Source organism: Vanessa cardui, chromosome Z, assembly GCF_905220365.1.
Source record: "Vanessa cardui chromosome Z, ilVanCard2.1, whole genome shotgun sequence".
Classification (NCBI taxonomy): Eukaryota; Metazoa; Arthropoda; class Insecta; order Lepidoptera; family Nymphalidae; genus Vanessa; species Vanessa cardui.
The window spans coordinates 9665901-9689246 of record NC_061154.1 but is presented as its reverse complement, the minus strand read 5'-3'; the positions used below and the strand labels follow the sequence as shown (position 1 = coordinate 9689246).

At 32.7% G+C, this 23346-nt stretch overlaps 1 protein-coding gene across 3 annotated transcripts in view; it reads right to left on the bottom strand.

The window, feature by feature from the left end:
- LOC124542941 (adenylate cyclase type 6) overlaps positions 1 to 23346 on the bottom strand; it is a 215638-nt gene that overhangs the window by 23133 nt on the left and 169159 nt on the right. For all 3 annotated transcript variants that reach the window (XM_047120888.1, XM_047120890.1, XM_047120889.1), the window contains exons 6-12: positions 22634 to 22821; positions 22083 to 22225; positions 21043 to 21163; positions 18432 to 18588; positions 17404 to 17553; positions 11702 to 11823; positions 7836 to 7928 (exon numbers count right to left, since the gene is read on the bottom strand). In XM_047120888.1, coding sequence (XP_046976844.1) covers positions 7836 to 7928; positions 11702 to 11823; positions 17404 to 17553; positions 18432 to 18588; positions 21043 to 21163; positions 22083 to 22225; positions 22634 to 22821 — 974 coding nt within the window. The remainder of the gene's footprint in view (positions 1 to 7835; positions 7929 to 11701; positions 11824 to 17403; positions 17554 to 18431; positions 18589 to 21042; positions 21164 to 22082; positions 22226 to 22633; positions 22822 to 23346) is intronic.

Sequence of the window (23346 nt, the reverse complement as noted above, 5' to 3'; positions counted from 1 at the left end):
ATTGTCAATGTTAGTTGGAAGTGTACATTCTCTTGCCTCGGAAAGACGTTGGTTCAGCGCCTGAACTTGCGTCTTTCCGGTCGTGTCAGATTTGCTGTTCCATCCAATCACGCGAGTGACTGAATAGATAGGCTTTTATTTGCACACGTGTGAGTGTGCAAGTAAAAGCCCTTGTATGTAATGTAACGTATTTGATGTGTCTCATATGCGATTGGCCGCTATAGCCGAAATATTTTTCGAATTTATAGAAATATTTTAATATTTTTTTTAAGAATAATAATATTGGTATTTGACTTACGAATATGATTTTAATATACGGTAAAAAATTATTATGTTAAAACGATCACCTTCGTTAGAGCATGAATATTAAAATCACAAAAATCAACGAATTCTTCCGCGATTCAGAAACCTTTCTTGAGAAAAGCATAATCTTTGTTTTAAAAATTCTGATTTACATTTGCATTACAGAGTATTTATAACTAATTTACTTGATGAGAGTAAATTCATGGCATGGCTTTGCTTCTTTATATTATTTAAGATTTGTAAATGGCGAATTACTTGACTTTACATTGAAGAATAAGCTACGAATATTAATAGCTCCAGGTCGTGTATAGGTCGTACCATCTATTACGAGTATGTACGAGAATATACTGCTGTATTTTCTTGATGACTAGTTTGGATTACTTTCGTCGAACATCGCGGTGAATGTGTTCGAGAACCCGAGGTCCACTGTGAGTCCATTATAGCCAATCCCAGCATTCGATGAAGTTGATTATGATTTAAAATATATTAGAGACCGTACAAAGGTTATTAGTAAATTTCATTCATATTCGAGATATATCCGTTTCAAACAGTAGATTCCGATATTCCGAGATTGCCCAGTGGTTAGAAAGCTCGCATATAGCCGATGATAACGAGTTCAAACCCAGACAAGCACTGTTTTGCTAAGTGCATAATTTGTTTTTATATTTCATCTCGTGCTCGTGAAGGAAAACATCGTAAGGATGGCCACATGTGTCTAAAATGAAATTCTATAACATGTGTATTTACCAACGCGATGGAATTAATTCCAATCCTTTTCCTCATAGGGAGAGGAGGCCCTAGTTTACCAGTGAGATATTTGCAGGCTGTTACTTTACGCCACGTGGGTGCAATACATTAATAAAGAAAATTATATAATATTAATATTATTTGTATCCTGCAACACCTGAGAATAATATAGCTTTGTGCGAGTGTTTTCATTACAATTGGAATATTGGTTCTTGAGATTATTCCATACATACAATCAAACAGATTTTACCTTTCATAATATCAGTTGTATTTTTACAATAAAATATAAGATCGCAGCAAGATAGTGTATACTTTTCCTTTGAAATAGAAATAAAATGAGTGTGTGTAATAATGGATAGGTTTCAATATTTCGTAATAGTCGAAAGGGGTTCCCAACAATAAGAGGTGGCGGTAAATCGATTGAATATATTAGGCGAGATCGGAGTAATGTTACCGTCTGCGGTACGCGCGTAATAAAATGTTATGTTTTTGTAAGTTTTCCAGAACAAATGTTTGATATACAGACGTATATTTTTATCTATACTTATAAATATGAAAGTAACTCTGTCTGTTTGTCGTTCTTTCACTACCAAACCACTAAAACGAATTTCATGAAATTTGGTAGGAAGCACACTTGAACTCCATGAAAGGACATAGACTACTTTTTTTGTCAAATACATGACAAAACCCCACTAACGTCTAAAACACGAGCGACAACGCAGGCAACAACTAGTAGAATATACTATTGTATGGATAATATGCACACATCATCACATACACGTCATCTCAGCACCAGTATATCGAAAATTCTTAATGGAAATTAATTCATTTCTAAATTTTGTTCAATTTTAACATATGTATATATGTATTTAATGACACGTTATCGTAGTAATAGTTTAAACAGTTAATATTTTACTTTTCTATCATATGCATGCTAAGATATTACTAATATTTTAATGTATGAATCAATAGATATACTTTGCATATCATGACGCCTCTTCAAATAAATAACATAAATAAATAAACACTGTTCGTATATTTATATTCGCTTAGCGCTGTGGCATCAAAATGTATCATCATTTATACTGTGTTTATTCGTTGCTTCCTTAATTATTGAATAAAATTTTGCGTCCCGTAACTTTATTATGTTGAACATTATTCAGATTTTATATTTTTCATCCTCTATTAAGTTTATGCCCCCATTGTGTTAATCAAGCGTAAAATCTGTGGTGGACACCATTAAAGGTGCACTAAAGCGTTGTGAAAAATTTACGAGCTGAACGAGACGTGTTATTTGCTCTTACGAAGATTTTATTTGGAACGAAAATTATTTTACTATTTTGTAAAAGTCATTTTATAAAAAAGGCTTTTTTGTTACGCTTTTAATTTCAAACGAACGCATTTCGCTCTGTCGACGGATACGTTTAATTAAAACTGAATAGAGAATCGTTAATAAGATATTGATGGATTGAGTTTTTTGGGTTCTGTATTCGAAACGTTCAGTAAATTCAGTTCAAACGTATACATTTGTATTCAAAATACAAATGAGTAGGCTTAGCAAAATAATATTATAAATAAATAAATATTGGACAACATCACACACATTACTCAGATCCCAATGTAAGTAGCTAAAACACTTAAGTTATGGAAAATCAGAAGTAACGACGGTACCACAAAAACCCAGACCCAAGACAACATAGAAAACTAATGATAATCTACATTGATTCGGCCGGGAATCGAACCCGGGACCTCGGAGTGGCATACTCATGAAAACCGGTGTACACATCGCTCGACCACGGAGGTCTTAACTTGTTACTTAACAGGGTAATTGGAGTGTTTGATAGGCGATTTCTAGGAATATTTGCTTGATATTACAAAAATATTGAATATAAGAAAGAACTTCAGGGTGACCCAATACTTTCGAGCAATTTACAGTTCTCAAATTGGTGTCCCAGTGATTTCGTATATAAATTATAAATACAAATAATTGATGTTATAACAAATACTGTTCGTAATAACTTTCTAAATTGAATGGAAATTAATTAATCAAGTTTCATTCGTTAACAAGATTGCTGTATCTCAATTAGTATTTAACAATGTCGCTTTTTATTAATTAAGAGATTGATAAGTAACGGAAAAGTTCAACTACTTTTTAATTAAAAAAAAGTGTAGGTCTTGTAAAATTATATCCAGAGTTGCTTGTATTATTTATTTATCGAGAAATGTTTGAGGATGTTTCAGGAGGGCTTGGTATTTGTATGTTTACAAAATAATGTTTTATAACTTCAATTTATAAATGAGTATCTTTAGTGGATGTCCACTTTATAAGGAACCTGCCCAACAAATTTTAATTTTGGAGGTATAGTTTCTAAGATTACGTGATTATTTAGTGAGTGGTATTTCGTATACATGTATATTTAGAATCTAGAGACAGTGGCGGATTTACAAATTTGCCGCTAGTAGGCTAGTAGGCTATTCAATTTTTACCTCCCCTACTGACTTGAAATTGGATACGTTAGTTTAGTTCACAATCATATTAATTACATTTATTCTGAAATTGCAACTTTAGGATTTGTGTTCTGTCGTCCTCATTACATAGGCTTTTTCCCGTTATTAGTATAATTATAAGCTAGATGATATAATATGGTTTTTTTCTGTAAGATGATAACAAATTTGGGCTAAATTTGCCGCCCTAGGCTCCAGCCTACTTAGTCTGTTGGTAAATCCGCCCCTGTATAGATACCCATATTAAAACTCATGATTTACGATCTTCTAATTTTGGACAAAACCAAATAAATAACTCGATTTCGGAGTTCCTTAACTTAAACGGTTCGTCTTATCGACAGATCGAATCATTTTGGAGGTTACATTTAATATCATTATTCGACGGAAAGATGTTAATGTTCTTTTATAATTAAACTTGATTTGTTTCCGTCGTTTTGCTATCTTCTTTACTTTGTATACACAGAACAGAATGATTAGCGGTAGCATAATGTTAGGTATATAAATGATGAACATGTATTTATTTTAGTAGTTACACGTATATTTTTTTATGGTATAGTTTGGCGGACGAACATATAGGCTACCTGATGGTAAGTGGTCACCATCACCCATACACAATGAGGCTGTAAGAAATATTAACTATTCCTTTTGGTTTTGTCTGGTTTGGCTTATGGTCAATGTGCCACCAACCTTGGGAACTAAGATGTTATGTCCCTTGTGTCTGTAGCTACACTGGCTCACTCACCATTCAAACTGGATCACAACAATACTGAGTACCGTTATTTTGCGGTAGAAAAACTGATGAGTGGGTGGTACCTACCCAGACGGGCTTGCACAAAGCCCTACCACTAAGTAAAATGTATAATTAAACATATATTATTCCCATTTTAATTTACGTTTAGTAAGATCCTTCGCAATTATAAAACACATCTTAAAAAATACTATATTATTATAATTATATAATAGTTATTATATCAACAAATGTGCTATGTATTTTATGTATTCGTTGCATAAACTTTTATATTCCTAAGTGGGAATAGAACGTAATATACGTACGGGCAAATATAAATCAAAATGCTGTACACCCATAGTAGGCTTTAAAAATAAATACATAATGTACTACTGTAATTTAATTACTTTGTAATATAACAGTTGTATGTCTTCGTCTTTCGACTGTCAAATTAGACGAATAAATATGCAAGAAAGAAAAACAAACAGAACGCTTACTATCAAACCGCTTCACAAAGGTTATTAGTACGACTTAGTGTACATTCTATATTGAGTTATTAAAGGCCACCACGAAAGTTTGTCGAATTACTTTAGACTTTTCCGCTTTGAGCGTTATAACTTTTCGAAGCGCCCGTTTCTTCTTTGCCGAAATGAAAGAGGTTCTTAGTGGCCTTTATGTTCAACAATAATTTAACGTTATTCCACTTTGTAAACGTTTAAACAAAAATATATTGAATAAAATTCAAGACCAAAGTCGAACCATTATTAGTTCGACGAAGATAAGAATAATAAAAGTCATCTTATACATTTTTATGACGCGCCATTTTGTGAAAGTTAAAAGAGCTGTCATAATAAGGGTGAAAAGTTACATCCTTCGGTTGTGTTAGGAGATGGAAAATATAATTGCGAGATCTTTGATACCCAAGTCTATCCGTCATTTTTTTTATCAGATATTGAGAATCTTTTCTTGATTAATATAACGTGATGATATTGAGAAATGTATGAAAAACTTTATTAGAATCGATGTGGCCCAGTTCGAAGGCATTGGTCTTAACCGAGATCAGGAAAACATCACGTGCGAGCTTGCATGCATGCATATAATCTAAAATGTGTCTATAGGATGGAGTTAACTGCAAATTGACGGTTCCGTCCAGTGAGGCTTTAATACTCTTACGAAGAAGAATAAATTCAACCTACCAGTTAACAAGTGAGAATCGGAATCGAGATAAAAATATAGAATAAATAAATTTTATAAATAATTTATTTGTCACTAGTAATAGCCCGCGGCTTCGCACGTAGCGGTTTGCTCGTGAAAGAGCGACAATTAATAATAAAACTTTAGTATATTATTATCATATACAATATAAATTAAGATTGTTACAAAGTAAATACTTTATATTTATACCGATAACGCGTTGCAACTAAAGCAACAACAACATCCTGTAAATATCCCACTGCTGGGCTAAGGCCTCCTCTCTCTTCGAGGAGAAGGTTTAGAATATATTCCACCACGCTGTTCTAATGCTGGTTGGTGGTGTACATATGTGGCAGAGTTTCTATGAAATTAGACACATGCAGGTTTCCTCGCGATGTTTTACTTCACCGCCGAGAACGAGATGAATTATAAACACAAATTAAGCACATGAATAATCAGTGGTGCTTGCCTGGGTTTGAACCCGCAATCATCGGTTAAGATACGAGTTCAAACCACTGGGCCATCTCTGCAACTGTAGCATCTAAGTATATATAGGTACAATAGCTGAAAGGAGCTCAAGCGTAGGTAGAAACCCACGCAGACAAGCTCATACAAAGCTCTACCGCCTTCAAAGTGAATTCATTACTTTTTTTCTGATAAAAATATTCTTTAATTCGACACAAACTACCGAACAATTTCGAGTTTTTATATACATATAGGAAAGTATCATTTACTTTATATCTAATTAAATAAATCACTTTTGATAAATCTTCTCAAAGGTACCTATAGTACGACACAACTTAGATGTAACATCGGTAAATTCAAGAAAAACCGTTTACTGACGATTTATACAACCAAGAAATAGATAGCTATCGCGCTATTCGACGCTATTCGTCGCTATAGATTCTCGCGTCAGGAACGAACCCGAGGAAGCAAATGCATGTCAATCGACGTGTCAAATTTACAAATATGTTAGGTCATATGATATTACAAGTTATTACGTTTGTGTAAAGATCATATTCACATGAGAAATAAATAGTGATAATTTGGGATAGCGCACTTAATTCGGATGTAATCGGTTTTACGAATTTCGCCGATGCTACATCTAAGTTGTGTCGTACTATACGGTGAATGTTTGTGACGTGTTTTGTAAGATGCTTTCAGTCTCCTTTGTACCAGAATAAGTATCACATGCATGTAGTTGTGAAATAGAAGCACGGGTATTAAGTTCTCTTGAGTAAAGTCCTCTGTTAACGGAAACCGTTTTTATACTCCGTAATTTTTCCTAACTTTTAGTAACAACCCTTGAAAAGAGTTCTTTGTTGTTATGTACAACTTGATAATTTTATTACCTTGGTGCATTAAAATTAAGGCATTTTTTAATATAAAATATATTTCTTGAACAAGGCTAGAATTGTGTATTCAGTTTTCAAGTGTATAAATGTAGATTATATACTTTTGAGATTGAATACTTTTGATTTGTAACATCTAAATAAGGAACACACCATTTATCGTAGGTAATTGTTACTATAACAATTACCGTAAATAAGGCATCCACGTCACAAGCTCGCTTAGTGTGGATGCTCCTAGAAATCGCGCCATGATATCACTTCAGCAAAATGTTACGGGTATAAATGTGTTCCCTGTAAACATTAAATTATTGCTGGTAATAAAGTATTTTTCATTTTTCAGTTTATAATTTTAAAATTACTAAAATGCGCGTCACCAACGGTTATAATATTCCTGCAATGTAAAAATGTAAGTGTCAACATATAAATTAATAGTAATTTATAACAGCTATAGTTAGAAACAACTTACGTTCTTAAGAAAAATCGGTAGTTTAATGAGATATGAGTTATATCGATAACTACGTTATTTAGATTAATGTTTAAAAAGGTATGCATAGCGTTAAACATCGTGAGAGACTACACCCTGAACGCGGTTAATTGAAATTATATGAAGTGTTTATTTAAGCGCCGTGGCAGTTGAATACATTTGTTTTTGTCTATAGATTTACATTTACAAAGCTAGACATATAGACAAAAATGTTAATTTTTTCTCGCTTTATTTGATGATAGTTTATTCACGTTTACACCTGTTTATAAAAAAAATATAGTCCAATTGAGGTAATCCTCCTTTTTTGAAGTCGATTAAAAACTAAGTACCTATACACATTGAAACAAACATTAATGTCAAATGCTTAACTAAAAAGGTGACCTAGAATTAAAATAATTTACTCAAATAGATTAAAAATTATACATACTTCTTTTCAATCATGTGTGTTGGATAAATGTAAAATTATATTTTTTTTAATTTAACGATATGTATATTAATTATAATAATAAAGACGACGACTCACCTCGCAAACAGTTCATTCAGTAGGCGTACGAGTTCCTCGGCGGTGCACTGGTCCGAAAGAGACGTGAAGCCGCAAATGTCCGCAAACAGGATGCTACAAATATAAATACGATCAATTTGACTTATTACAATGCTAGTAAATCATTATTATTTCACATAATTTTATTTAATAGTTTTACATGCTACGATTAAGTAGAGATGATTATCTGTGTAAGAATGGATCGATATATTTTATCATAGTTTTTGAATTAACATGGTTATTTTTATTAATAAATGTATTAAATTCGGGATATTTACCATATTTTTTGTTTTTGTTCGGTGGAGCTCGAGACAGAGTCTTGTCTCGTGTACAAGACATTCGTAGATAATGTCGAAATATCTTCACCGAACAATAATAAAAAACATGGTAAATATCCCGACATTAATACCTTTATTATAGTTGTTATACCATCGAATATAATGATCACTTGGGCGAAATAATAAGTCGACCCCACTCTCAAAAGTTCAGCTCATGAGTACAATAAGCTCTTAACATTCAACACCTCCTAATTAGGTCATAGGGTCCTCGGGGACTCTTACGTAAACCTTAATTATGATAAATAATTAGAAATCACAATAAAACTGTCAATACATATAATATAAGACTAGATGAATTTAAGATAAAATATTTTTTTAAATGTTCGTACTCATTGTTTATTTAATAAGATACGAGGAAACATTGCTTATTTCGCGTATATTCCTACATAATATATCATATTATATCTTTCATCGTCTACCGCATTCAGATTAAAAACAAACAAAAAGAACTTCAAACTTTTTTTATTATTCACTCTGGATTCCAATATCACGTTTCATGCGTATTTAATGAAATCATTTGTTTATATCAGATGTTTTACATCATAAAAGTAAGTTCAGAGATATTATTTTATACAAGTGAGTACCCTTTATTCTGTTGTGCATAAGTATCTGTGCAGTATGGATCGAGGAGATTACAATTTCAAAGAAGAAATACTTACGAAAAGTTCAAAAATAGGATTAAATTGTAAAAATGTAAAAATATTATAAATAAGTATTTCTAAACTAGCGACCCGCAGCGGCTTAGGCCTAGTGCAATGCTGATACTAAATATACTACAGAATGCCTTACAACGCTTTTTTGTCATTACACAATACAAATCGCTATGTCCCTATGTCCACTATGTCCTAATAAATCTGTAATATCCTTGAAAATATTCATGTAAAGGCCATGCGTTAAATGGCTATGTTCATCTATTCATACGATATTAAAGTCACTCAATTGTTTTGCCTTCCTGGAATCTCTCCACTTACGCTGAACTTTATGGTATGTTATTAAAGTTCGAATCCACTTTTAAGTATTATTACGAATAGTTTGTATGGGTTTACAGAAAAGTCTTGTTGTTAAATTTAATCAGGCTTTTTTAAACTTTTCTCTGTCTAAAAACAATTCACATTCTTCGGTTCAGCTGTCCTCGAGATTTGCGCTTAGCAACAAATTCATTAATTCATTTTTATATCATAAATAAAATACCAAGTAATACACAGCTTCAACTTTTTTGCCCAATTTCGGGTCTGTAAGAAGTCTGGCAGTAATCTTTTGTTGTTTGTGCCTAGCAGGTGCTACGAGTTTCCGATCCGCTTGGTATTTGAAAGCAGCCATGACTGGTCAAACTTGCATAAGTCAGAAGGTCGTTTTTCGTCTCACCCAGGCTTTGAATGCCGGCAGGGTTGTCCCGACAAAGCGTTTGCACTCTTGGAGCCAGTTACACTGCCTTTAACGATTCTAGTGCATCCGAAGCCGTAGAATTTCACCTTTCTGAGGAAGGACTATAGACTGTATACTTTCGCATCCATATCCCTCAGAAAGTCCAAGGGTGGAAAACACGTTAAGACTTATCACCTCGTGGGATATCAAGCGGTAACCATGTCATATTACGCCGATGCGATAATTTGTCATCCGCTTATCAAACGCCGTTGACATCTTCCACAGCAGACCAGACTTATCAACGCCTCGCCACCTTGTGTCACCTTTTCGAACAGTGACTGAACGCGCAATATTACATCGATAATCGAAAGACTTTGTCAGGAATCAATGTAACATTCCGCTTAAGTCAAGGCCGAGACAAGATATCATACAATAATTTGCTCAATAATATTGCCCGAGTCGTCTAGTAGACTTTTTTTTCTCATTGGAAAAACGCATTACGCGCTTCTCCCATGTGATGGAAAGTGGGGGGGTGTGTGGGACTCCCCGGAGCCCTGGACGCCGAGTGCGACCAACTACGCGCGGGTTTACCCACTAAAAAACCAGCGGTACCCTCTCCGTCTTTCGGCGGACGCCACGGGATTGCTGACGCATGCTACCGTGACGCCTTGACGATCGGCTCGCCTATGCGGTCCTCCAACTCCTACGGGGAATTCCCGGGGTGTCGTCTAGTAGACTTAGCATAGCATATTTAATTTTTATGGCTAGAAATTGGTTAATTTGTGCCCTGACTTCTAAAATCATTACCTAAGACGGTTTGGGAATGTTTGAAATCAGGTTCGTGATATTTTAAAATTACAATGAATAATATGGTCCTCGGTATTTCCGAGTAAAAACAAAAACCATTTCTTTATAATTGTTATCTAAATGATAACATTTAGTTTTTTAAAATACCTGTTTTATTTGCTTCGTTATCGTTGAGTGCGTTTGTTACAGTCCAGCAATCAAAGATGGCTTCAATTAATTAATGTCTATTTCTAAGTCACGTAGAGATAGATCTTTGTTGTACCAAAGATCTATTCTATTCGATTCCTATTTGAATAAGGAAACATATCTAGATTTTGATCTATTAATATACAGCTTGAATCAATTTGTTCAGTTGAAATGAAAACTATTAAGCGTATGTTTAATTTATAATTTGATTAACTTTGGTCGTATATTTAACATTTATTAGCTTCCTTTTTGTTTGCTAATTTAGTAAGTTGTTCTGGTAAAATTTAGAAAAAGTTAATTAATGACAGACAGATTTTACTTGGTGGTAGGGCTTTGTGCAAGCCCGCTTGGGTAGGGACCACCTACTCGTCAGATATTCTACCGCTGAACAACAGTAAGCAGTATTGTTGTATTCCGGTTTGAAGGATGAGTGAGCCAGTGTAACAACAGGCACAAGGAACTTAGCATCTTAATTCCCAAGGTTGGTGGCGCATTGACGATGTAAGGAATAGTTAATATTTCTTACAGCGTCATTGTCTATGGGTGATGGTGACCACTTACCATCAGGTGGCCTATAAGCTCGTCCGCCAACCTATTCCAAAAAAAAGACAATAAGTTGTTAGGTGGGTTACATACATAGATAGCATGTCGTGACTGACATAAAATTATGGTGTGTATTGGCAAGTTACTAAAAAACTTTAATACTTGAAACAACATACGAAACAAATGAAAGTAGTCATGTACGGTTATGGGATTAGACAGAAGTGTCAAGAGTTAAAAACCTTTTTTTTTACCTTTAGATTTAAAAATAACAAACCTATCCTTGTTATCAAATTCATATAATTTCAAATATTCCGTCTTATTTACACGTGAAAAGAAAAATGATTGAATTTCGTCAAACCAATATTACGCGTCTTAATTAAAGAAAAGTTTGATTTCTAAACCTGTATAAAATCCTGGCTTACCTTTATAATATTAATAATAAAATATCTAAATAGACGTTTTGGTTAATTCTATGTAACATTCTTGAAAATAAAATAAACCCACCTTAAAAAAAGACAAAAAAAAATTCTTACATTACATGAAATATATTATACAAACGTTTTCAAGTAAGAGCTGTGGATATAATTTATTATTTCATATTTTACTAACCTCACATTCTCGTATCTTTGAATATAGATTTTGTGAAATTGCTCCTGACGCGGCTGGTTGGCAATGTCCGCTTTCATCTCCATGGCAACGTGGCGAGGCAGAACAGAGAGCAGTAATCGTTCCTGTTCAAAAAATACAAACGTATAACAATATGGTTTAGAGGATTCAATTTGAACTTCAGACTACGAGGAAAATTAATAATGTATTCTTTACATAATCATAGAAATTTCTGCCCGCGTAGTGCGTTTGAGGAACATTTTTTTACCTACCTACACGCTATTCCAGACTTTAATCTATTTATATAAGGTACATTTTTACATACAATAGCCAATCTTGAGTGATTGAGTAACAAAAAATCTATATAAACTATTTCATTCATAATATTAGTAAGACGTAAACACGTGCAATACGAATTAAAAGAAATCTTACGTCGCTTTCAATTAACAATTTTGATCGAGACAAACAGAAACTTAAGTTTGGATTGTGGCCATATTATTGATACACTAGTGTTTAATCATCATATCGACAGCAAATACATACATATTGAAGTTAAATATCATGAAATAATTAAGCGCAATATTCTGACTTTACAAATAAATCATTAATGAATCAAACTGCTAGTCCTATTAATAACTCAAGCCTCTCGCTCAGAGCTTGTTATTCCGTCGGTTGTCACAATGCTTCAAATTCGAAATAATCCAATCATCTTGTTATTGTCTTTCCATTCTACGATGGCTTGATCCACTATTTTTCGAGGAGGGAAAACCGCAATGTAGTTCGCGGGTTACATTACAACGATATTAATCCAGAGTCGACAGCTGCTAAATTAAATTTGATACACCTGAAAGTCACCTTGCCCAATTACTCAAAAGAATCCCATTCAAATACAAAACAACGAATCTTGTTTACGAGTAAATGTCAAGCTAATTATAAAACATGAGCTATTATTAACCGTGTTTGTATTTTTTCGACCTGTACGTTAAAATTGTACAGTTTTAAATAAATTTTCGCTAAGGGTAAATAGTATTCCAAAGCGGATATAAAACAAATGTGTAATTAAAAATTTAAGCTTATATATTATTATAAATAAAAAAAAAATGGTATTAAATTGCCTATAAAAACAGTGCGATAATTTTAACATTAAAAAATGATCAGTTATTGCGTAAAACGCAAAGTTTAAATTTTGTTAAAGTCTTCCTTCTGGAGATTAGTTTCGTTATTAAGAGGTACGCAGTAAGGATTTTGCGCAGTTTTAATAATAATAAGATGCTATATAAGCCACATAATTTTTTATACTAGATAAACCATTTGTGTTGGTAAACAACTTTTTTTTCAGATTTTGCTGACGGTCCTTAAGTATAGACCTAGATTAAATATAAAACTGTTATTACAGTATAATATCGAGTAAAATAATCGCAATAAATTTGAATACAGAACAAGTCGAATCTAAATAGGTACAATCAATTTGATTACTAAAATTATATCCACTTTGATAGAACCAGATGTAATTTTCAACGAAACGTATTAAGCACGAAATTAGACTTTCATATTTTCAGACGATAAATTACTACGCGTATTTCGTAATAACTATCTTATAATTAATTTAATAAGTATATCGTATCGATATTACGAGTCAGAATTATTAAAGAAGCCCTTAAATTGAGGGGGGGCTTATTCATACATGTGTATGAATAAGCAATATCAAAAATGGTTTCGATAGAATTTTAATTATAGATGAACTAAATGTCTTATGTGAGAGTGAGCGAAACTCAAATGGAGCGTAAATATTATGTCTGAAATGAAAGACGATTTGAATAATAACAAACTGGATTGATAATTCAGCAAGAAAACTACTAATTTCTTCGATGCTTGAGTGAAACCAGGAGAGGAATTGTTTACACGCCACAGATACAGTATATTTAACAGGTTATACTAGATAATCGTTATCGCAAATTGAGTTATACAGACATGTATTACATATGTCGACGCGAATAGTTTCAGTTTCGGTACTAACAAGAAGCTAATCGCTTGCATCTGCCATTCAAGCTCGGGAGACGCAAAGATAATTCGATATTCGTAAACGACGGAAATCCTCACATGTATGACAATTTGATGACGTACGTGCGATATCTAGTCGGCTATAATTAGCTTTGATAAAATGTGCTAGAATTATTGTACGTAATGATTTTTTTCACTGTCGCAAATTGTAAACATTTACAAATTCATACAAAGCGTTTAAGTTCAATTCATCAAGGTATCTTACGCAATTGCGTTTATAAGTTTCGGAGTTTTGAATTGGTAATAAAGGAGACACTTAAATTATTTACTCTCGTCATTAAACATATAGTCAAAATTATCTTGGAAACGAATAAGTCTATTTAGCTGACATCTATCATTGGCATTCCTGTGGGCCAAATTGTAAATTTAAGGATTGCATATGATATTTCTACGACTAATTATTTTCGTCATGAATAATTGTATTTTTTTCAAAAACAAAATCGACAGTCTGTGTATAAACCAGGCCAATTGGCAAATTCGTGTTCTCTTACATTTTCAATTTTAGAATGATTCTGTCAAGCATTCATTCCATATAGCAAGCAGAAAACAAAAAAAAAACAGATTACTAAAACAGTCAGAACAACGAATGTCTGCCGCTTTTTTTAAGGATTCCTAAAATCACCGTCACAAGTAGACGCGAGTAAAGTAAAAAAAGTAAAAGTATTCACTTTTTGTATGAATTCGTTGCGCTGTCTGAATGAATTGACAATGCAAGGCTGCCATGATGAAACATGCATAATACTGTTGTATAAGTCAATATTTTCACTTATAATAACATCTGCCATATTGCCAAATTTTACTCGCCAACTCCGTACGTAGTATAACAACAACCTGTAGATTTCCCAGTGCTGGGCTGAGGCCTTCTCTTTCTTTGAGGAGAAGGTTCGGAAAATATTGCACCAACCCGCATTAGAACAGCATCTAATAAGGTTTGGTGGTATACACGATGTGGCAGACTTTCTATGAAATTAGACACATGAATATTCAGTGGTGCTTGCCTATTATGAACCCGTAATCATCGGTTACGGCACTCCTTCTAAATATTGGGCCATATCAGCTTTTACGCAGTATAAATAAACCAAATTTTAATAAAATATGCACCTATCTATGATGCGCTATTATTTCTTGCATCATTAATGTAAAGTAATAATATAAAGCCTCTTCAGACAAAAAGCTCATTTGTAAGATTTTCTAATTTGTCTAAACAATGATACAGTAAAATTATAATTTTATTGCCAACGTTCTTTACAATCGTATGCAATGAAAAATGATTAAAACATGCAACGCTAATGTTATACATAGAAATCGACGATTTTAATTAGCACCCAAATTTTTTATCGTAGAAGTACGTTATAATAATTTTGTCCGTGTGAAAAACACTTATATAATAAACTCACCATGCTTGTTCAATGTAAATTTAATTAGAAATTATAATCTCGAAACGTGCTCTTCTTCAGTACCAAAATTATTCGAACACCGTGAATATTTCTAGCGTGTAATTTTGAAAAAGACAAACGATATAATCTCAAAATATATTGGATAATATATAAAAATATATAATGCGTATTACTTTATTAACACTAGAGAAATGATATTTAAAATTTTCTTTCGTAAAATAATTCCACGATTCACACAAAGACACTTTTTATTTTAATTTAAAGATCCATCGTAACGCAAGTTGTAATTTTATACTTCTTTGTATCAAATAGTATTAAGACGTCTTCAATTATCACTGATCCAATAAAAACAATCAAATTCGTGCTAGGTTTCCAGTTTGCGGCTTTCAAGGATTCATTTAGAAATATCTCAAACCAAACATCAATATTCTGCATTTGAATTGGATTCCTTACTACGGATAGGGTTTTGACGACTAATGATTCCTTGCTTAGTGGTTCCGTGAGGAATGGTTGTTAATCTATACGATTGCAATATTTATGGACAAAAATGTTATTACAATAAACGACTGACATATAAAATTTACTTGGTGGTAGGGCTTTGTGCAAGTCCGTCTGGGTAGGTACCACACATCATCAGTTATTCTACCGCCAAATAACAGTACTCAGTATTGTTGTGTTCCGGTTTGAAAGGTGAGTGATCTTAGTTCCCAAGGTTGGTGGTACATTGTCGATGTAAGAAATTGTTAATATTTCTTACAGCTCCATTTTATATGGGTGATGGTGACCATTTACCATCAGGTGGCCCATATGCTCGTCCGTCAAACTATACCATAAAAAAAATTAAATCAAATAAAATTTAAGGTAAAATTATTAATATGTATAAGAATCTCTGTGGTAAATTTGTCGTATTTAATTCAACATATCCATGACCAAACCGATTTACTCGGTCAAGATTAAATATCATACCCATATTATCTTTTAATTGGATGGTTATTCGACGATTAATTGAATTATGGTTTGGTAAAGCTGCATATTTATTAACATTCAACAGTGAGCCAAATAAATAATAAAATAGGTAGAAATCGAGGTAAAGCTTACTTTATCCACATGACATCTTTTAACGCAACATTGTAATACCTTCGTCAATTATATTATTATCGGTGAAGATTAATTCCCGCATTATTATCATACATAATTTTTAAATTTGGAAAGTTCACATTTCAACTATTAAGTTTGATATAAGATTATTACTGTAGCGTATATCCTAAAATCATTTTAATAATACTTGCGATTTTTCACGAAAATTTAGTTATTATTCATTACATATAAAAATATGATAGATATATTAGACAAGATATAAATCTCTTACGGAAGATAATACATAGTCATTGTCAAGATATAAAAGCATAGGACACCTTGTGACATATTGGATCAGATTTTCTTGTTGGATATTCAATCCATTAGTCGATTACAATGGATAACTCGAGATCAAGGTAAGCTGCAAGAAATAATAGATAACTCGAGATCAAGGTATCGTGTTAGTAATTTGTTCTCACAAATATAACCTTTTGTAGTACAGTTATTAATCAATGCTGCGTCGAATATTTAAATATCTATACAATAGGTATTCGATGTGACTTTGTCAGCGTCAGTCCAATTTAATTTTCACGTTAATCCTATCATGGTGTAAATGCATGTCCGGGTTCCTAGATTTGCACTATGTTTACGTCAAACTTCATTACAATCGTTGGCTTAGTTGAGATGAAATAACAAACCGAAAAATGGCGGAGTTAATAATTTTAGTCTGCTTTGATACTGTAATTAAACTAAAAGACAATTGAATAAACGAAGGTGCATTTAGTTCTAGAGTGAAGACAAATTTCGCAAAGCCGAGTAATCGAAGCAATCCTGCGCTCTAATTGAAATAGCGTCCGATGACAACACGTGAACAGCCTAGAGATTGGACTTGTGTTGGGCCAACTTTGGTTCAAGGTGTCTGATAGATAATATTTAACATACATACATACTTATAGCGAAATCATAAAATCTTTACAGCGTACCTTAAAGGTTACATTCCTAGTAAAAAGACACTACGTAGTTTTGTTATATGATTTGTGTTCATAGAACTATATAATACATTTCGCAATGAAATAAACTTTGTGGTATCCAATGCTTTTTGATTCGATTGGAAGTACATCACAAAAGTGCAATATTTACGGATTGTGTTGTGTTTGTTTGTTAGTTTACCTGTTGTTGATTCTCTCTCTGTGTTACGAGGCGCGCTTCAACGCAATCTCTGGTCTCCAAGAATGCGCGACGCTGTGCGAGCTCTCGTGGATGGTGGGTCATGATTCCAGCCACGTTGCAGGCGACTAGAGTAACCAGGCTGCAGAAAATCTATGCAAAAAAGAAACTCATCGTTTAAATCATGCATGATATTTGTTCTCATTGTAATATTAGAGATTATCATCATCATCCTCTTGCCCTTATCCACATTTACTTGGGGTTGATGTAACATGTCTTCTTCTTCCATACTTCCCTATCTGACGTCATTTCACAAGTAACATTCTGAAGTGTAACATTAGAGACCATTACATTAAATTAACGCTTGAGTCTGTTTTTTTTATGTATTTGAAAATATGCGCAATATTAGATTAAATTGTCGTCATGGTTAATATTTGCTAACGTCACCGCAAAAACTCATTTAAATAGCTATTACATGGAAGTTTTGTAACGTATGCAGTTTATAGAAGATTAGCTGTTTTAGAAATATAGTTTTTATATAATATTAAATATTAACATAACAGAATAAAACGTAACCAATAATTCTAAAATACAGAAAATAGCCCACCAGGTGTAAAAGTAGACCAAGCCTTTTTTTATTTTACGTGTTTATCCATAATCCATCAGTTGCCCTTTTTTCCCCCTTACATATACGTTGTGTATCACCTTTATGGCAAGATTGGAAACTTTCAAAACCTACACGATATTATAATTTTACTTTAAATCTATAATAGTTTTTATAAAACTCTACTTTCAGCACGCCAATATTACTCCCCCATTTAACCACTTTGAGAGGTTAATTAATCAAATACCCTATTAGCTCGGGGCTCAAACTATCTCCATAGCAAATATAATCTAAATCGATTCAGTGGTCTAAGCGTGAAGAGGTAACAAACCGCATTCATTAATATTATTATAGATAAAGAAATGTTTTGTAAGAAGGTAAGTGAATACAGGATGGTTTGATGTATCTTGTAATCGATCTCCTTTACCTGCACATCCGTCGCCTTATTCATTATAATCTGTGCTCCAATATTGACAGCGGCGAGTGCAAGACCACCCACAGTTGCCTCGTGTAGTCTAACCGGTAGGGTCGCATACGTCACATATGTAAACAAGGCGCAAGTGCCGCAGCTCAAGTCCAAGGATCTAGGGATGACAGATAATTTTTGTTCTTAATTTAAAATAAAAAAAAATCACGTCGTACATACATTTAAATAAAAAAACATAACACGAATCTTTTTTCTCGTAATTATGATAACAAAGAATATGTAGAAATGAGTAAAAGCGGTCTCTGTAAACTTGTCTTGTTTTATTATTTCATAACATACTTTTGCACATTCACGAAAAAGCGATAGAATTAAAAGAATGGAATGATAAAAATGTATTTAAAATACGTGGCAAACGGTTTTTTTATGGCTCAAAATAGAGCTTTAAAATGTACTGATATTTACTGAATCATTCCAGTTTTAAAGTCATTGCCTGTTTTATTTTTTAAATGTAATTAATTCTCTATTAATTTCAAAAGGTCGTTCCTGACAAAACATATTATTATAAAACGTTCACGGATGGCTCAAGACAAAATTGCCACTAAGCTATAATTATTTCATGGTTCTCATAATGATATAAGAAGGACTCTTACGCCCGATAATAGCTTTTATGGAGTCATGATAGACAACATATTGGTTTACTGGTTATATGTTATTTTAAAACCTTGAAATGTTAATTTAGTTCACTAAAATCGAAAAGTTGACGACTAAATCATTCGGCGAAACTGATTAGACAAGAATAAAATAATAGTCTACCGAATCCACCAAAACGGGTGGAATATTGGATGGATTAACTGAATCCACCTAAATTTTGTTATTTAGAACATAGATAGGGCTTATTTATCCATGGCGTCTTAAATATTGTCATAGGTTTCTTATGTAAAAAAATTTTAGATCGACAATTTCCTCCTACAAAGAGTATCTATTCTATTTCGCCAGCGGTTGGCTAGAAGGCGTTCAGGTCGTTGATTTTCTATTAGATCGGCCTGACTTGAGTTTGCATAAAATAAAATACATAAATGGAGAGCATATTTAAGCTAGTATGAAAGATTTATTTTTAAAACTAGTTTTCGCTCGCTGTTTGCAAATATTTTAGAGGGTGGGTAATCATCTGTTAAGCCAAAAAGTAGCCTAACTAGCCTTGGACTTGAAAAGTTTGCTTATTACCAAGTTTCATCAAATTTGAGTGGGTAGTTTGGTAGTGAAAGATCGACACATAGACAGACAGAGAGAGTTAGTACATACTTAAAATATTATTAAAGATCTTCCATTGCTTGATTCTTACGCCACTAAATAGTACACGACGGTACGAGATCTTTTTCGCTGAAACCTGTACAAATCACTCGAAATAACAAATTGAAACGACTTTCAACTTTAAAGCCACTTTTACATCAGGAAAGGAACCAGCGCCAGACCCAAAAGTTAGTTATTCGTATTTAATAACGTCATTCCAATTGTGCAAAACACGTAACAAATTCTGGGTAACCTCCGTAGAGTAGTCGGCCTAAATGAAATTTACAAACTTCGAGAGAAGGTTTAAAATCACTTCGAAATGTTTTACACGTATTATTTTGAACAGTATCTGAATAAAGTCAACCTCTCATGATACACTGTACCGCCAAGCAAAAATACTTGGTATTTGTGTTGTGCTTTGATATTAAGGTTGAGTGAGCCAGTATAACTAGACATAAAAGACATAACATCATAGTTCCCAAGGTTGGTGGTGAATTGGTGTTAAGAAGAATGATCAAAATCAAAATAAACTTTATTCAAGTGGGCTTTTACAAGCACTTTTGAATCGTCATTTAACAATTACGTGAAGCTACCATAATGAAAATACCATAATTAATACATCTTGTAGTTCCAAATTTTTTGGGCAGTTTTGACATAATTTATATAAAAATTATGACAAAATATTGGCTGACTTCTTCAAAGGGTCTTGTTTAAATGTTGAAGATAAATCAATAATAAAATAAAGGTTTTATTGTATAATGTATAAATAATTGTTTTCTATGTATCCTGTATTTGGAAATACAGGATACATAGAAAACAATTAGTTAGACACCCGTTTTTCGCTTTTTGTGGGAAGAAGTTTCCTCTCTTTGAAGTCACACCACGATTACGCACACAACAACGTGTAAAATGGCGTCGTATGATAATTGTTTCTCTACTTTTATTCCCAAGAAAGCAACCTTACTCGTTTATGTATGACTTTTAAACGTAAGGCGGGTATAATGTATAAAAAAGTCTACATTTAATTATTTCTTTCTTCTGTTGCTGGTTGGTCACAAATACCATGAAGTTAATTAAGTTTTATATGAACATAAAATTCGTCTAAAGATGTGACGTCATTGGTTTTTTGTTGACACTTTAAACATTGCTTGAAAAAAAAAATGCTCAGAAATATCCAGGTAGATAATAATAGCACGGGAGATAAAAGGTGTACTAAAAGAAAAGTTTAATTGAGAAGGGTGTAAATTAAAATAAAGTAATTAAACCTCCTTTCAAAATTAATAAAAAAATAATCAATAAAACGAATATGTTTTTACAATACCTTAGGACTGAAGTTCCGGCAAATGCGAACTCGATCAGCAGAAATGTGACCAGTACGACATATGATATCGTCAATAGGTAAATCTCGTTTATAGCTGGTCGGCTCAAGCAAGCCAGTAAACCTAAACAAAAAGTTTTGTTACATATTCAATTTATATATAAACATTATTTCACACTTTGTCAATATAAAAATTGACAAATCGCACATGCGCATCTTAAATAAAGATTTTCTCTAAATCTGGACAAGCTTTTATAAGATACTTGTGATTCATCCCTGTATGCGTCGGGTAAAATCTGCCACATGCGAATCCTTCGTAACTAGGGCAGCGTGCGTTAATAAAGCCCTTCTTCTTAAATGGAGGCCTATTTCCCAGCAGGGGGATCATTACTTTACTTTTATTAATATCAAATGAAGTTGAATATTCCTTACAGTTGTCCATACAGTTGCATTACGTAAATTATAATACAACCGACAAAAATAATGTAAAGTCAATATTTATTTATAATATTTATATATATAAATATTTTAATCATAATGTCACTCAAAATTCGAGACTCGATCTAATGTCATATGAAGCTCTCGTTAGCTACTTAAGCGAGAAAAGTACGTAGGTTGGTATTTTGACATACGAATCTGAGCTACCTTTTTAATTTTGTGCTTTAAAATAAGCAATATTTATAAGATATAAATATAGATTACCATATATTCGGAGTAGTATTACATGCTCATTAAATAGTACGCAATAGGTGATATTTTACTATTCCTTTTGAATAAACGAACACATGTTTTTATGCAACAGCAATGTTGTTTAGCAATACGTATAATTAAAGTAAATATAAGGTTCATTAGTATTGAGTTTTTAAAATAATTCATTACTGGTTTTATAATATATAAAATGGTTAACTAAACATGTACATACACATCATATACAGTAGTATAATACCAATCAATTAGGACTATTGCTATCCTGTTTATATTATGCTCTGAGTCGTAAAAGAGTTTATTTTATTCCGAGCAATCGTTTAACAGATAATACTTACATGTATAAACGAGTGAGACAATTCCGAGAGTAATCGTATTAATGATGTGAGCCACGCGCTCCTTCTCGTAGTAGGCTCGTTTGAACTTGGTCGAGTTTAGATCCGAGAGTTCGTAGTAGCTCATTGTCGAGAACGTCGGCAATCTAAAAACCAAAACCAATTCATTATCATTGAAACAACAAAATACTTTTACAAGAATCCTAATGTTAAGCTGCTGCTGTCGATAATAATATTGTAAAAGCGATAGTAAGTCTGTTACGCATTCACGGCGGATTTTGATGAAATATATTTAATATATAGGTGTAAAATTTGGGATGTCGATTTATGTGCTATGAATTTTCACTAATTTCTTCTGCGGTTTCTGTACGTAGAATAATAAATTTTCTACTATCAATAATATTGTAGCAAATTAAAGGATCAATTGCTTTTCTTGTTAATTATTGCCTTTGTTTATGATTACAGAAATACCGTCATAAAATACATTTCAAAAACTTTATTTTTGTTTATAAGTTGAACTTAAAACTCATCATATCGAAGAATTATTAATTTACCTGTAAGATTCCGAGTCGAGTAGGAAATTGTTCGGCGGCAGGAGACCGTTGAGATAATTATGTGCCAAGAGTAATGTCTTTATTTGTACGGAGATCAGCCCAACGGCGACCAACAGTAATAGTCCGAGTAGATGTGTCATATTCGTTTGGTTCATGCGCAGAAAATAGCGCTGGTAAAGCATTTCGACCTGGAACAAAGACCTTATGTATCAATAATCCGTTTGAGCAAGATTGATTTGGAATGATGATTAAATATCTAGTAATCAATTAAGCAACAGTTTGTCTAGCTCTTGCCTATTGAATGTACTAAGTAGTACAAACCCGACCGTACTTTCTTACTACATCGTCAGTCATTCTTCTGCCAAACAGTAACACAATGTATCTTTGTGTGTCTGTGTGTGTTAGATGCCAATAACTATGGACAGAATTTTCTACTTAATTAAGACTATTTAGTATATTCATAAATTAGCCACCCTTTTCGACTTTGTACGGGTAATTATTTATATTTGTTTTAAATATATTTGATTACATAAGCAAATAAAACTTTATTCCAAATTCCAGATTCTAGTTTTGTTTAACCTTTTTCATAAATTTTATAAAATTTATTCAGCCACTCAATTCGTGTCTTTTAATGGTTAAGTAGTTTTTTAATTGATTTAGTAACTAAAAATGCCTATAGGTTTCAAAACATTATAACCCAAATTTACTGCAAA